The sequence below is a fragment of the Oryctolagus cuniculus genome, chromosome 7, assembly GCF_964237555.1.
Source record: "Oryctolagus cuniculus chromosome 7, mOryCun1.1, whole genome shotgun sequence".
NCBI lineage: Eukaryota > Metazoa > Chordata > Mammalia > Lagomorpha > Leporidae > Oryctolagus > Oryctolagus cuniculus.
Genome location: NC_091438.1, coordinates 61,453,098 through 61,470,276, shown reverse-complemented (window position 1 = coordinate 61,470,276; position 17,179 = coordinate 61,453,098). Strand labels below are relative to the sequence as shown.

Genomic DNA, 17,179 nt, shown 5'->3' with positions numbered 1-17,179 from the left:
CCGCCGAGGGGGCGGGGCGGCGTCCGTGAGACGTGTTTTTCTTTCACCTGTGGAGCTGTCGGCCGGGTCTCTGGCAGCGTGATCTGACGCGATACTGAAACGGATATGAAACACGTTTAAACATTGCGTTTAAAAATTGGTATATAGTTCAGTACATTTGAGTGTGCACGTTACTGTCGGTTTTAAAAATTACAATATACATGACAAAGTTTACCACCTACCGATTTTTAAGGGTACAGTCAGTGGCATTAAGTACAGTCACGTTATGCAACCATCATCACTATCCATCTCCAAAACTGCATCTTGCAACGATCGCAGCCGTTAAACACGCACCACTCACTGCCCGTCTTCGCAGCCCTGGTAACCAGCTTTCTTCTGTCTGAGAATCTGACTACTCTAGGTACCTCAAGCGGACTTACACAACGTTCATCTTTGTTGACTGATTCGCCTCACTTAGTATAATGCCCTCAAGGTCATCCATGTTACAATGCCTCGGTTTCTCCTTTTAGGGCTGCATAATATTGCACAACATGCCCTGGTTTCTTTGACTGTTCATCTCTCGATGGACACTTGGGTTGCTCGTGCCTTTTGGCTGTTGGGAAATAACTTGAATTTGGATGTATCCGTTCATTTCCCTGATTTCATTGCAAAATATGGTGTGTTGGAAGACCAAGCCAGCACAGCCATCAACACAGCAGAGTCCCCTGACCTCAAAAGACGAGGAAGTTTCTGCCCACCCGCAAGTGAGCAATCAGTTCTACAGCAGTGACCCCCACTGTGCGTCCTGTGATTCAGAAACTATTTCTGAATAGCATCAGGTCCTATAGGGTTGAGGGCTCGGTGTTACCAAAAATGGCCACTACTTTAAATGTCATTTGCAAACCCCTGTTTGTTCTACCCATTGCTATAAATACAGGCTCCCACAACCCCCTTTTGGGTTCATTTGCTTGAGCAGTTCACAGAACTCAAGATATTCCAAAAGATATAAATGAAGAGACGCATAGGGCAAGGCATGGGGGAAGCAGGGGCCAGCTGAGCTTCCTTGCCCAGTTCTGGGCACACTGCTCCCAGAAGCTCCCCAATCCTGCTGCTGTAGAGGGCTCAGTGCATACCCATGATTGCTAATACACTGGGTGGGGTGCCAGCAAGGCCTCCATTCTTTCCTCAGGGGCATGGGCTACTCTTAGGGAATGAGGGTCTGTGACTGACAAACAAGATGGGTCAGAGAAAGGAAGGAAGATTACAGTTTCTGTGACCTACCATGTAGAAGAGAAATTCTGCCGCCTATCTTGGAGAGGGAGTGTGAGCCAACTGGGCGGAAACCAAAACATACACGCAGGTTCTTCAAACAGTAAAGGAGGGGCAGGTGTTGTGGCATAGAGGGTTGAGCCGCAGCTTGGGATGCCTGCAGCCCACAGTGGAGTGCCAATTCCACTGGCAGTGCCAGCGAGCCTACACTGCCAATCCAGCTTCATGCTAACACAGTTGGAAAGCAGCAGCAGATGACCTAAGTACTTAGCTTCCTATTACCCTAATGGGAGACCCAGATGCAGCCCTGGCTCCTGGCTCTGGCCTGGCCCAGCTCTGGCTGTTGTGGGCATTTGGGGAGTGAACGAGCAGATGAAAGCTTTCTATCATCCTGCCTTTCAGATAAACTTTTTTTAAAGTCAAAGAAAATGGAATGCAAAGATTATTTTGGTGCAAAAAATTCTGAGATCTCTGCATAGTTTTTTCTATAATATGCATTTCCATGTTCTTTCTGAAGATCCCTCACATGCATAGATTTCAAGGGTTTTCTTTATCTTTTCATTCCATTTTCCATAAACTTTTTGAAGTACCTTAGATATCATTTCACAGGTATATGTCAGAAGAGAATTTTATGGATCATATGGTAATTGTTTTTATTTAATGTATTTATTTTTATTTATTTGAAAGAGTGACAAAGAGATCTTCATCCACCGGGTCATATCCCAAATGCCTACAACAGCTGGGGCTGGGCCAGGCCAAAGTCAGAAGCAAGGAATTCCATCTGGGTGGCAGAGAGCCAACTACTTGAGCCATACCTGTTGCCTCCTGGATACACATTAGCAGGAAGCTGGATCAGAAATGGAGGCAGGACTCAAACTCAGGTAAAAGGATATAGGATGTGGGTGTCCCAAGTTGTGGTGCCACAACTCCCACCCTAGTAAATCTATTTTTTTTTAAGATCTCTTTTTATTTATTTGAAAGGTAGACTCAGAGAGAGAGAGGTCTTCCATGAGCTGGTTCACTCCCCAAATGGTTGCAATAGCTGAGGCTGTGCTATGCTGAAGACAGCAGCCAAGAACTCCACCCTGGTCTCCCACACGAGTAGCAGGGCTCCAAGTACATGAGCCATCATCAGCTGCCTTCCCAAGTGCAGATGCATTAGCAGGGAGCTGGATCTGAAACAGAGCAGCCAGGATTCAGACTGGTGCTATGACAAGCAGAAACTTACCCTTCTGTGCCACATCATTTTCCATTCCGGCTGCACCAATCTGCACTGCCACCCACATGTCACACAGGTTTACATTTCTCCTATCCTCAGTGACATTCCTTTTGAAAGATTCATGTTTATTTATTTGAAAGGTAGAGTTACAGAGATGGAGAGACAGATCTTCCATCTGCTGGTTTACTTCCCATCAAATGGCTGCAATGGCTGGTGCTGGGCCAGGCTGAAGCCAGGAGCCTGGAGCTTTTTCCAGGTCTCCCACATGGTGCAGGGGCCCAAGCACTTGGGTTATCCTTTGCTGCTTTTCCTAGGCCTTTAGCAGGGAGCTGGATAGGAAATGGAGCAGCCAGTACTGGAATTGGTGTCTTACCCTGCTACACCAGAGCGCTGGCCCTTTTATTTTTTTTTTAAAGATCTTTTATTAAAAAAAAATTATTTTTATTTATTTGAAAGGCAGAGTTACAGAGAGGGAGAGACAGAGAGAGAAAGAGCAATCTTCCATCCACTGGTTCATTCCTCAAACGGCCACACCAGCCAGGGCTGGGCCAGATGGAAGCCAGGAGCCCAGAGAGTCTTCCAAGTGCTCCCACGTGGGTATCTGTATCTACTGAATACTCCTAGACTTCATTTCTGTGGTGAAGCACCCAATTCAACAGCCTTGTACACCAAGTTAGAATCTGTACTTTTTGCCAGGCTTTTTATAAATCACCTTTCACAATATATACAATAGAATGCTCTCCAAATCTTGGATAAAAGTGAGAAGATACACAAAAATTATGCAACTTTCAAGTTCTAACAGAACTTTAGAAATTTAAGAAACTGACAATGAGGTTCCATCCATTGGACCCATTTCCTCCAAGTCAACTGGAAAAATAACAATCTAAATTGAAAACCACAGACTCTGACAAACAGAGTTTTAGGTGTCAAGAGGTCTTTATTGAAATAATAGCACAGTTACACTTCTAATACCCTTTCCACTTGTGTACAATAGATTAAAAATGCTTGCTACATACAGTGCACAGACAGTTCAATAATTAGAACCAAATACAACTGCATTTGAAATAAATAAAATAGCCTATTTAATAATTTAAAGTAAAATTACTGTACAATATGAAAATAAAGATACATAATGTTAGGATCTACAATGCAGTAGAAATAAAATCATTATTCTGCATTACACAAAACAGTGCAAAAAAATCCAAATAGGCTTTTGGAGTGCAAAGTTTAAAATTTCCATTTTAAATTATCATGCAGACATAGCATTTCAAGCCATGCTGTGGTCTATGGCAAAGTTTTTAAGAGGAAAAATGCTAGCCAGTAACTTTACTGTACCATCAAGTATTGCATCACTTAACTGCTGCTGCTCCGCCTCTACAGTACAGTTTGGAAGGGAGGTATCTTGTTGCATTCAAAAATTTGAAATTAACAAGTTTCTGGAGCAAACACATTTACCTTTTAGCCTGAAACAAAATTACGTGACAAAATAGTAACCATATCCCTGGGTTTAAGAGAAAAAAAAAGTCTGTACCACATAATAAACTAAGAAGCAGTTTTCCATTCATCTTTAAACTCCATAATAATCCTGAAGTGAAAACAACCATGTAACTTTTGAGAGTTATAAAATTCTGACCTCTAGAAGACAGGTGATATAATATGGGATTGTGAGAAGAGCAAAAGTAATTTCTGAACACCTATGTTTAATCTGGATAGAACTTGGTTGCGTTATGTAGTAAGATACTTAAAGTGTAATTCAATTCCAATGTGTATATAAAACTGTTAATTAGGCAAAGAACAAGGAATGCATTTAATACTAAACCATAAACACATCGTCCACCTTGACTTGGAGCACACACCGACCGCGCAAGAGCTCTTCGGCAGACTTTGGCAATGAGACTACACGTAGCAGGTCACAGCAGCACGAGCCACATGGAAGACGGAAAGCACTGCAGAATAACACCACCCAACACCTCCTATCAACGGGTACATGGCAACAAGGGGCCTCCTCGTGCTCTGGGACAGTCTATGTTCTTCCGAGCTGTAATTTTCACAATTCAGTAGTCTTAGGTCTCTGTGCTTTCACTGCACAGACGGACATGGGATGTACTCTACCCATTGTAAGTCCAGAGGGTAACAGTTCTGTCTGCAGAGGATGACAGGAAGGAAAGATCCTGGGTGTGCCACCTGCACTGAATCACTTTGTCCTTGTGCTCCCCTACCACCATAATAGGAAGCTGCTTGGTAAGATCCCCTGAATTAAAAAGGAAAAGAGATGTTGATTTATAATACAAAGTAAGCATACATATAAAGTTTACAAATTTCTTCTTCCTTTAAGATTACAGTATAAAAAATCTTAAAATTCTTTTAAATTATATATGTATTTTTAATATTATTAAAGGTATACAAGTTTCATGTATTTCATATATACAGATTTAGGAACACAGTGACACTTCACACCCTACCCTCTCTCCTGCCCATGCTCCAACCTTTCTTCCCCTTCCTTATCCTATTCCCACTCTTGATTTTTACAAAGATCTATGTTCAGTATACTTTATATTCGTAAGGTTAACCCTACACTAAGTAAAGAGTTCAAACTCTTTAATAGAACACACTGAAAGAAAAAAACACATTGAATATGCTGGAAGGTATCCACAGGGATAATCACTGATGACCTAGTCACACTGTAGTTTAAACATGTACACACAGCAGCATTCGACACGGCTGCAACTCCCTCCTTGAAATGCTCTCCACGTGATTCCTTCCCACCTGCAGTGCCACTCCATCTCAGCCTCCTGTGTTGGTTTCCCTCGTCTTCCTGACTACAGTCTGGTGAATCCCAACAGCCAGCCCACAGATTTCTTCTGTTCCCTCTGTATCATACTTCCTACATAATTTCATCCATTACACTTGCCATTTATAGAGGATACTTCAGAAAGCTCATGGAAAACAGAATTAAAATATAAGTTTGGGGCCGGTACTGTGGCATAGCAGGTAAAGCTGCCGTCCCAATAGGTACCAGTTTAAGTCTCAGCTGCTCTACTTCCAATCCAGATTGAATATATATGTATAAGCTTATTTGGTGAAGAAATTTAGTCTATGCAGTTTGTCTAGAATATGCCTTTCTATGAGGGTTTTTTGTTTAGTTATTTGAAAGGCAGAGTTACAGAGAAGAGGGAGAAACAGAGAGATCCTCCATCCACTGGTTCACTCGCCAAATGGCCACAATGGCCAGAGCTGGGCCAGATGGAAGCCAGGAACTTCCTCCAGGTCTCCCATGTGGGTGCGGGGCCCAACCACTTGGGCCATCTTCTGCTGCCTTCCCAGGCCCATCAGCAGGGAAATGGACTAGAAGTGCAGTAGCCAGGACTCAAACCAGCACCCATACGGGATGCAGGCATTGCAGGCTGGGGCTCTACCTGCTAAGCCACATGCAGGCCCCTTCTATGAGCTTTCTGAAGACCTCTCCTGTACTTGTGATTCGTATGTGTGTTATGTGTTTTACATGAATTCTCATCTAAGCTCCATCCTCATATCCAATCACTCAGCATCTCGCTTGATCTCCTGATTCTAATTTTAAATTTAACTTGCCTACAATCAAACATGATTTTCTTGACTACATCTTTTCTCCTCTACCCATCTTCCTCCTTTCAACTAATGGCACCCTCTAGTTGCTCATGCCAAAAGCCTAGGAATCATCATGGATTCCTCTCCCCTCACTTCCCAAATTAATCCAAAGTATATCCCAAATCCAGCTGCATCTTACCACTGCCAGCTCCGCGACCCTAGTCCAAGTCACCATCATCGCTCACCAGAACTACAGGAGCCTCCTCACTGACATACATACTTTTATTTTTGCCCCATTACAATCCACTCTTTCTGTGGAACTCATCTAAAAATGTTACTCAGATATATCACTCTCCTGCTTAAAATCTTCCAAAGGCTTCAATCATACTTTTTTAAATGCCTACATTTCATCAGCTATAACAAATGTTCCCCTCTGGTGGGAGATACTGATTAGCAGAGGCTACTCAAGCATAGGACAGGGGCAAATGGGAACTCTACCTTCCTCTCAATTTTGCTATGAATTTAAAACCGCTCTGCCTACAAAACCTCACCTCTGATTTATCCTCCTGTTGCTTTCTTTCTTGGTTCACTAGGTTCTAGCCACTTTGCTTCTTGTAGTGTCATGAACGGGCCAAGTTTTGTTCCTAGCTTAGCATCTTCATACTTCCTATGCTCATCTCCTAGAGACCTGGCATGGCTTGCTCCTTCCCATCCTTCGTGTCTCTATGCAAATGGCATTTCTAAGACAGACCTCTCTATCCTATCTTTTATAGACACACACACACACATCCAAGTCACTGTCTTCTACCATGCTAATTTTTTAATAGCACTTACCAGTTCTTCAAAATATTTCAAGTATTGTTTTTTTTAAAAACTGACTTGTAAAATATAAATACTATCCAGGCTAGGGTCATCTGTCTTTCTCATTTCTCTGACCCTATTTGGCATATGGTAAATATCTTCTTAATGTTAAAAAAAAAAAAAAAAACTACACAATAAAGACATGATTACACAAATTGTACATATTTTTTAAGAAGATCATAAGAGTATATAAACCCATCTAATAGAGTGTAATAAATGTTGATTAATTTAAAGATAGTTTAAAGCAAATTAAAAACAAGATTTCATTCTGTTTAATAATTTTCTGTAACACTCTTGCATATAGTCTCAGTAAATACTATAAAACTAAAATTTTAAATGTTGTATAGTCACGCCAGATTAACAAAAAAAAATCTTACTAAGGAGAGACTAAAAATAAAGAGGGAGGTCAATCTCAGTCACCTTGCAGGTCTGTCACTTTTATTTTCATGTCGTAAGAGCCTGTTAGCAAGTAGTGAGCTCCCGGGGAGAATCGAACAGAGCGGACGTCACTGGAATGCGGGTGGTAACTCTGCACCATTCTTCCTCCTCTTATGTCATACAACATGCAGCTAGAGTCTTCTTGACCTGTGGCTAGGAGACGGCCACTGGGATCTACAGCTACAGACGCCACGGCACTGCCTGGAATTGGGAGGAAAAGGGAGGAAGTGAGAAAAGTTTCAATGTAGAAAATCTAGATTGTTAAGTAGCTAATTATATTCACTGAACAATACACTAATGATTTAATGTAGTTTATTAATACTGTTCAGTTGTGGAAAAATCCCAATTAACAGTCAATCAAAGCAATCAAAGCAATCTTCTATAAGGAATGAAAAAGTCCATTTTTTTGCCTTTTGAAAGAACCCCATGGAACAGCATTATCTGCAGTAGATGAGCCTTAAAAGAAATCACCTTTCCTAATCCAGTGTTCTCAATGTTGGGGGAGTGTTCAGAAACACTTTTACCCAGCTTAGAGTCTACTTGCAGGAAAAAGAAATTTAAGAACAAAATACATTTTGGGACAACAATGTAGGAAATGTCCTAAAGCAACACATGATTTACCACCAACAAAAACTGAATACAAAATAAGAGCTGAGTCCAAAGGCCACACCTCAACTCTATCATGCATTTTCAATGGTGTCACTAAAACCCCCAGGAGGACACAAAAATGGATCTTACAGGATCCATTCTTAAGCATTAACAATTGTTTGTAGACTCTGCAAAGCTCAATTCTATCAAAAAAAAATCTTATTTCTTAGAATTTTTCTTATTATGCCAGTTCAAGTCCCAGCTGCTCCACTTCCGATCCAGCTCTCTGCTATGGCCTGGGAAAGCAGAAGATGGCCCAAGTGCTTGGGCCCCTGCACCCATGTAGCAGACCCAGAAGAAGCTCTTGGCTCCTGGCTTCAGATTGGCACAGCTCTGGCCTTTGGGGCCAATCTGCCTCTCCTTCTCTCTCTGTTTAACTCTGACCTTGATGCCAAATGTAGAGTATAGCTTTGTTCCTGTAGAGAGTGAAGCATCACTCTAAATTTCTCATCAAATGAATTACATGATAAAAGCAGTATCATGGGTAGATTAATCTAAATGAAAACTGTTTCAAATTAAAATGGAGAGATGAAAAATGCAGACCACTGGAGGATAAGACAGAATGAGAGAATACAGGCCTGATGAGGAAAGGTAGATTTCAGGGGGCAAAAAAGCTGAACAATGGATCAACCACCATGGGGGACAAAAAAAGGATGTGAAAATGAGTTCCAGATGTCAAACACAGCTGAATGACAAAATAAGCAAACCATGATCAAAAATAGGGAAAATGGGAAGAAAAGCAGATTCACAGGAGAAATAGAATGAATTTATTATTATATATGGTATCAACAGAAAATCCAGGTTCACTTATTCAGTAAAGTATTAAATCATTACTATCTTGGGTCAGGTACTAGGAGGTACTAAATCTACTCTGGAAAGCAAGGGGCCAGCGCTGTGGCGCAGCAGGTGCCAGTTCTAGTCCCGGCTGCTCCTCTTCCGATCCAGCTCTCTGCTATGGCCTGAGAAAGCCATAAGAGACAGTCCAAGTCCTTGGGCCCCTATACCCATGTGGGAGACCGGAAGAAGCTCCTGGCTTCGGATCAGTGCAGCTCTAGCCAATGCGGCCATCTGGAGAGTGAACCAGAGGATGGAAGACCTCTTTCTCTGTCTCTACCTCTCTCTATAACTCTGTCTTTCAAATAAATAAAATACATCTTTAAAAAAAAAAGAAAGTAAGTAAAACAGATATGATGTGAAAACTTAAGAGATAAGCAAAAAAAAAAAAAAAAAGTAAACAAATACATAGTTTTAATGGTGCGGTTCCCATTTGGATAGTCACAGACTTCCTTGGCAAGGTGATATTGAAGCAAGACCTAAAGATAAGAAGGCTTTAACTCAAAGAAGTCAGGAAGATTTCAGGCTAAGGAAAAAGCACACAAATTCAGTAGAGATGGGAAGGAAAAAAGCAAGGACTTCAAAACATGACTAGAAGGGTACAAATGCTGGATCACATGGGTCTCACAGGCTATGATACACAGTCTGCACATTAACCAACGAGAAAGGAAAGGTCACTGGAAGGTTGTAAGCAAGTAGTGATGTGATCAAATTTGTTTTGTTTTGTTTAGTTTTTTTTTTTTTTTAAGAGAGTATTGTGCTTTGTGGATCATAGACTGGAAGGCACAAAAGTGAAAATGCAATGTTTATTAGGGAAGCTGTTGAAGTGGTTCAGTTGAGAGGTAGTGATGACTTATCCCAGAGTGGTAGCATAATGATAAAAACAAAGTTAGATTTAATTTCTGAAGCTAAAAGAACAGAATTTAGTTATGGATTGGATACTGGAAGAAAGGAGAGAAAGGATCCAGGAAGATTCCATGGTTTCTGGCTTGTATGAGGGTGGGTGGTATCACTTATATGAGGGTGATTTTTGTTTGGGGAAAGAGGTCATGAATGAGTAGTTTGGGACTAGCATTATGGCATAGCAGATTAAATGCCTGTGATGCCAGTATCCCATATGAGCCCAGTTTGAGTCCCAGATGCTCTACTTCTGATCCAGTTCCCTGCTAATGCACCTGGGAAGGCAACAGAAGATGCCTGAGCTTTGGGTGCCTGTCACCACATGGGATACCAGGATGGAGTTCCAGGCCCCTGGTTTTGGCCTGGCTAAGCCCCACTCATTATGGCCATTTGAGGAGTGAACAAGCAGATGAAAAATTTCTCCATGTGTCTTTGCTCTTCGTAACTCTGCCTTTCAAATAAATAAATTAAAAAAAAAAAAAAAAAAAAGAGTAACCAGCTTGTTTAAGACATGCTAAGTTTGGCCGGTGCCGCAGCTCAATAGGCTAATCCTCTGCCTGTGGCGCCGGCACACCGGGTTCTAGTCCGTTAGGGGCGCCGGATTCTGTCCCGGTTGCTCCTCTTCTGGTCCAGCTCTCTGCTGTGGCCCGGGAGTGCAGTGGAGGATGGTCCAAGTCCTTGAACCCTGCACCCACATGGGAGACCAGGAGAAGCACCTGGCTCCTGCCTTCGGATCAGCGTGGTGTGCCGGCCGCAGCAGCCATTGGAGGGTGAACCAACAGAGAAGGAAGACCTTTCTCTGTCTCTATCTCACTGTCCACTATGCCTGTCCAAAAAAAAAAAAAACACATCCTAAGTTTGAAATATCCTGTACAATCAAGGAAGGAGGTTAGGATGATCAGCCTACCATAAGAATACACTTGAGCTAGAGAGAAAAATTTAAGGTCTTTCAGCATACAAGTTATGGTTAAAGCTTGGGAGATGAATAAAATCACCTAAAGAAAGAAGGGAGACTAGAGTTCCGAGTCCTAAGAAATGCCAGAAATGCCAAACTCAGAGGCTGAGCAGAGGAGGAAGAGCCAGCAAAGGAGTAATTATCCAAAAGGGAGAAAGAAGAGTAGAAAGCCCAAAAGAGAAATGGAAGAATTCAACTTTCACCATCAGGCAACACAGTTGAACTAAAGTAGAAGATAAAAAACATGAAGTTCATTGGTGACGTTGGAAAAAGGCAGCATGTTAGTGTTGCGCCAGGAGTTGAGCTGGAGTAGATTTAAGACTGAGGGTAAGGAAATTGGTAATAATGTGAGTGGGAAAGACTTTACAGAGACATCTGAATAAGAAAGAGCAAAAATTGGAGAGCTGGGAGGAGAGTAACAGTTATGGGCCAGCATGGTGACAAAATGGGTTAAGCTACTGCTTGTTATGCCAGCATCCCATACTGGAATGCAGGTTTGTCTCAGCTGCTCCACTTCTGATTCAGCTCACTGTTAATGCACCTGGGAAGGCAACAGATGATGTTCCAACTGCTTGGACTCCTACCACCCACATAGGAGACCTGAATGAAGCTCCTGTCTAAGGCTTGGCTCAGTGCTGGCTGTTGAGGCCATCTGGGGAGTAAACCAGGGGATGGAAGATCTCTGTCTTCTCTTTCAAATAATTAAATCTTAAAACGAAAACTAGGATTACAAGCCTGCTATTTAGAAATATGGAAATAAATACCAAAGGAACACTGCTGAAGTTAAAAATGATTGCCTCTGGGGCCAATGCTGTGCCCTAGCGGGTAAAGCTGCTGCCTGCTGTGCTGGCATCCCATATCGGTGCCAGGTTCAAGTCCTGGCTGCTCTGCTTCCCATCAAGCTCTCTGCTATGGCCTGGGAAACAGTGGAAGACGCCCCAAGTCCTTGGGCCCCTGCACCCACATGGAAGACACAGAAGAAGCTTCTGGCTCCTGGCTTCAGATCAGCCCAGCTCTAGCGATTGTGGCCATTTGGGGAGTGAACCAGCGGATAGAAGACTTCTCTCTCTGCTTCTGCCTCTCTGTAACTCTGCCTTTCAAATGAATAAATAAATCTTGAAAAAAAAAAAAATGGTTGCCTCTGAGAAACATGCAATGAGGCAGGGGGCAACTCCTAGAGCAATGCTCTTTTCCTTAGTAGGTCTTATTGAACTATTTGGTTCTTTAAACTATGTTACAGATTAATTTGATAACAATATAAACTAAACTTTAACAAATCAAGGATCCCCTATTTATATATAGATATACCTGTAAGTACATGTGCATTTATATTGAGAGAGATATGGACATAGATGTAAGTATATGTGCATATATGTGTGTATTACAGACTCAAATTTGCTGTTACAAATCACGTCAAAATCTGAATCGAAGTGTAAAAGAATAGAGTGGGTGTTTGGTGCAATGATTAAGATGCTATTTGGGACTGCAGCATCCCATATCAGAGTACCTGGGTTCAAGTCCCAACTCTGCTTCCAATCCAGCTTCCTGTTAATTCACACCCTGAAAGGCAGCAGCGCTGACTCAAGTAGATGGGTCTCTGCCACCAACATGGGAGACTTGGATTAAGTTCCTGCTTTCTAGCTTCTGCCTGGCCCAGCCCTTGCTGTTGTAGGCATTTAGGGATTGAACCAGGAGATGGAAGACCTTCTACCTTTCAAATAAAATGAAAATAAAAGATTTTTTTAAAAAGTATGATTTCACTGAAATAAATTCTTATTAAAAAAGAAAAAGAGGGCTGGCACTATGTATGGTGGGTAAGGCCACTGCTTGCAATGCCAGCATCCCAAATGGGCACTGGTTCATGTCCCAGTTACTCCACTTCCATTCCAGCTCCCCATTAATGTGCTTGGGAAAAGGAGAGGAAGAAGGCTCAGGTGCTTGGGCTCCTGCTACCCACATGGGAGACCCAGAAGACGCTCCCAGCTCCTGGCTCTGGCCTGGCCCAGCCCTGGCTATTGCAGTCATCTGGGGAGTGAATGAACAGACTGAAGATCTCCCCCTGCAATCCCCTGTTAACTCTGACTTTCAAATAAATAAATAATTAAAGGGCAGGGGCTGGCGCTGTGACACAGTGGGTTATATATGGGCTCGAGTTTGAGTCCCATCTGTTCCACTTCCAATCCAGCTCTCTGCTAGGAAAGCAGAGAAAAGCAGGAAAGCAGGAAAGCAGTGGAGGATGGCCCAAGTGCTTGGGCCACTGCACCTATGTGGGCCATCCAGAAGAAGCTCCTGGCTCCTGGCTTCAAATTGGCACAGCTCTGGCTGTTGTGGCCATTTGGGGAGTGAACAGCAGATAGGAGATCTCTTTCTCTGTCTCTACCTCTCTCTGTAACGCTTTCAAATAAATAAAATAAATCATAAAAAAAAAAAAAAGAAAAAAAGAGAGGGAGAGAGATTAGACCAGAGAACAAAGAAAAACCTGGCAAGCCAGCGCTATGGTGTAGTGGGTAAAGCCGCCACCTGATTCATCGGCATCCCATATAGGTACTGATTCGAGTCCTGGCTGCTCCACTTCCTATCCAGCTCTCTGCTATGGCCTGGGAAAGCAGTAGAAGATGGCCCAAGTCTTTGGACCCCTTCCCCCCTGTGGGAGGCCCGGAAGAAACTCCTAGCTCCTGGCTTGGGATCGGCACAACTCCAGCCATTGCAGCCAATTAGGAAGTGAACCAGCAGATGGAAGACCTCTCTCTCTCTCTGCCTCTCCTCTCTCTGTGTAACTCTAACTTTCAAAATAAGTAAATAAATCTTTAAAAAAAAAAAAAAAAAGAAAAGAAAAACCTGGAGTCACCAAGCTAAAAAGTCACTTGCCACACCAGCATCTCATATCAGAGTACCTGGTTTAAGTCCTGGCTGCTCTGATTCTGATCTAGCTTCTTCCTAATGTGCCTAGGAAGGCAGCAGATCATGGCCTAAATGCTTGGGTCCCTGTCATTCATGTGCGAGACCCAGATGGAATTCCTGGCTCCTGGTTTCAGCCTGGCTTCGGCCTGGCTGTTGGGGCCATCTGGAGAGTGAACCAGTGGATGGAAGATCTCTCTTACTCTCTGTCTCTCCCTCTTTCTGACCCTCTTGCCTTTCAAATAAATAAATCTTTAAGAATAAAAACCTACCAGTTCCATGAAATGTTGTGCCAACAACACGAACACAGCTTGGTACTCGAAGATCCCAGAATCTAACAGTCTTATCTTGGGAACCAGATGCAATCATCCAGCCACTCCAGGTATAAAGTGCTAAAATGTGCCCTATAAAAGATCACATACTTACTCATTACTGTGGAAGAATACTTTTCTGTACATATTTGAAATTGAGTACACAATACCAGACAAGTGATGGTCTGATTAATCAAATATACTATAAGATTTTCTTCATGCATAGTGTTTTCATAATGTACATTTTCTATGAACTTTTGAAAAATCTTCATTTGCATGAATTTAAAAAATTTTGATGTCAAAATAAACATTTTTATATTTAATTTCCCTTCAATTTGAAGTTTCTTGTATAACAAACAAAATGACAATTTTCAAAAACATTAAAATTCAGTAAAATGCACACCATCAAGGGGTGGGTGTTATGGCACAGAAGTTTAAGGCCCCTCTTAGAACACTGGCATCTATCAGAGTGCAGGCTTGAGTTCAGGCTACTCCACTTCTGATCTAGCTTCCTACTAATGCACCTGGAAAGCAGTGGATGATGACTGGAGTACTTGAGTTCTTGTCAAGCACATGGGTGACCTGGATGGAGCGCCTATCTACTGGCTTTAGCCTGACCCAGCCTAGGAAAATGCAGTAAATCAGCAAAAAGAAGATCTGTACATCTATCTCTCTTATTCTGCCTTTCAAATAAATAAATCTTTTTTAAAAATGCACAAAACTATGCTGAAACATACTCAATCTTTCTTTAGTAATTCCTTCACTGCAGTAGGCTTTTTCAGTATTTCAAGACATCATTTAAAATTATGGCAACATTTCTATGGAGGAATCATAGGATTTTGGGATTAGATTATCATCTTTATTGGGGTCCTAAACTAAGTTTTGCCACTTAAAGTAGCCTTATTATTTGGTTAAATCATTTTATCCTTTTGGCTTCACTTCATAAATAAAATCAGGATAAAACTTGTCTCATAAACTGGTTGTGAGGAATGAATTAAGGATTTATGTGTATAAGTAAAAAATTTAGCACACAGGGGAATATCAATATTAGTTATCATTACTGTGTTGTTATCCGAAGTTCACAATCTAAATATCTGAAATAAATGTCTTCTATCTTGAAAAGATCAATTTTGATGAAATATACTCTTTAATGAAAATAACAAAAGTGCAGGTTGAATAAAAGGAAATGTAACACGACACTTATTACATACCAGTATGTCCACTCAAAGCATGGAGGCCCTGTCCTCTTTGACAATCTGTTGTATAAATGTTACAATCGCCTGCTCCAGCACTTATCAGAATAGCTCCACCACTTTCTGGGCCTTCCATAAATGCCAAGTCTCTAATTGTCCCATCATGCATACTAAATTCCAGGTCTGGTCCTGAAACAGCAATAAGAATTAAAAAAAAAAAAAAATGCTGCTCAACTGACTGTGATAATTTGAGATTGCTAATCTGCCTCAAGATTGACCAAGAATAGTGGTGTAGTTCAGTTTGTTTTCATTTAGGGATTAATGATATAATCAATTTTGCTTTCTGAGCCAAAAAACCTTAAAGAAATCAAAACACTGACTCAGTTATAGTATCCCTAAAAGATTTATATAGTTACTTTCTTGTGTTTTATTCCAAAAATAAAGATATTCTACAGAAATTAATAGAATTCTAACTTTATAATTATTTAAAAATTACTTTTCTGATGATGATTTTATAAAGCTCAGATACAACCTGGCCAACTATAAAAAAGGTTATTAAATAAAAATAATGCTTTACTGACATAACCAAATGATTAGAACATAAAAAATTTCTTCTTTAAATTTACACTCTTAGATTTCATTGAAGACAACACAGAGATAAACCAAAGGGGAATATAACATGTACACTGGTAAGCCAGTTACTGCTTACATACTTGGGCCCTACCTGTTGCATTACAGGTCTCAGCATTGAAGGGCAGCACTTTGACGTATTTGTCATTTGATCCTGTAGCCAGTAACTGTCCACAAGGACTCCAAGCCACACAGTAAATGGATCCTTTATGATGTTTATTCCTTTTAAAACGTACCACTGGCTGCTTAGGAGTGTCATGTGCACTGAGAAGAAAAATTACAGAAACATACTTTAATTCGTAGCCTGTGGTTATTCATCAGGGGGAGCGTAAAAAGTGTTTAAGACAAAAGGCTATTAATAGTTTTCAAAATCATAGAAAAAATAAATTTAAAGCATACTTAAAATCCAAAAGGTAAATTATAAACCATTATCACACTAACCAACTCTAATTTCAGATCATATAGGAAATAGGATTTATGACAAAACTATTTCTCATATTTTTCATGGATTTTTTAACTCAAACAAAAATAGAAAAGTAATACTACTTTCAAGTTGAAAATATTCAGAGCAGGTGATGTGGTGTAGCAGGTAAGCTACTGCTTGTGTCCCCTATTGGAGTTCTGGTTTGAGTCCTGGTTACTCTACTTCCAATCCAGTTCCCTGCTAATGGGTCTGGGAAGCAGATATGACTCAAGTACTTGAGTCCCTGACAGTCACACAGGAGATCCAGATGAAGTTCCTGGATCCTGGCTTCAGCTGGCCCAACCTCAGCTGCTGCAGGCATTTGGGGAGTAATCAGCAGATAGAAGACCTTTGTCACTATGTCTCTCTCTCTTTCTGCCAAATAAATACATAAATCTTTAAGAAAAAAGTTAAAAGGATTACATAAATACAAATATTTAATGAACTTCTACTGAACACATAATATTAATGTGACTGGAGTTGTAGGGAAATACGAAATGAAAAAAATTATAAAGGCAAATTCTCTGTCCAGAGTTTTATGTATTTATTTTTAAAGATTTATTTATAGGGCCAGCATTGTGGAATAGTGGGTAAAGCTGCTGCCTGAAATGTCACAGCATCCTATTTGAGCGCTGGTTCAAGTCCTGATTGCTTCACTTCTAATCCAGCTTCCTGCTTATGTCCCTGAAAAAGCATTGGTAGACGGCCTAAGTTCTTGGGCCTCCCATCCACATGGGAGACTGAGAGGAAGCTCCTGGATCCTGGCTTTGGATAGGCCCAGCTTTGGCTGTTGTGGCCATCTGGGGGAATGAACTAGCAGACGGAACATCTCTCTCTCTCTCTCTCTCTCTCTCTCTCTCTCTCTGTAAACTCTGCCTTTCAAACAAATAAGTTTTTTAAAAAAAGAAATAAAAAGATAAACATCTAAAAGATGTTTATCTAAAAGATAAACATCTAAAAGGCAGAGTGACAGAGAGAGGAAGAGTTAGAGATCATCCATTTGCTGGTTCACTCGCC

General features: G+C 41.2%; 1 protein-coding gene across 7 annotated transcripts in view; it reads right to left on the bottom strand.

The window, feature by feature from the left end:
• Window positions 1–3,384: 3,384 nt before the first annotated feature.
• Window positions 3,385–17,179, bottom strand: part of WDR47 (WD repeat domain 47) — an 83,421-nt gene continuing 69,626 nt past the window's right edge. For all 7 annotated transcript variants that reach the window (XM_017346022.3, XM_051856197.2, XM_002715813.5 and 4 more), the window contains 5 exons: window positions 15,794–15,963; window positions 15,088–15,258; window positions 13,838–13,969; window positions 7,313–7,531; window positions 3,385–4,718 (listed from right to left, as the gene is read on the bottom strand). In XM_017346022.3, coding sequence (XP_017201511.1) covers window positions 4,576–4,718; window positions 7,313–7,531; window positions 13,838–13,969; window positions 15,088–15,258; window positions 15,794–15,963 — 835 coding nt within the window. In that variant the 3' untranslated portion in view covers window positions 3,385–4,575. The remainder of the gene's footprint in view (window positions 4,719–7,312; window positions 7,532–13,837; window positions 13,970–15,087; window positions 15,259–15,793; window positions 15,964–17,179) is intronic.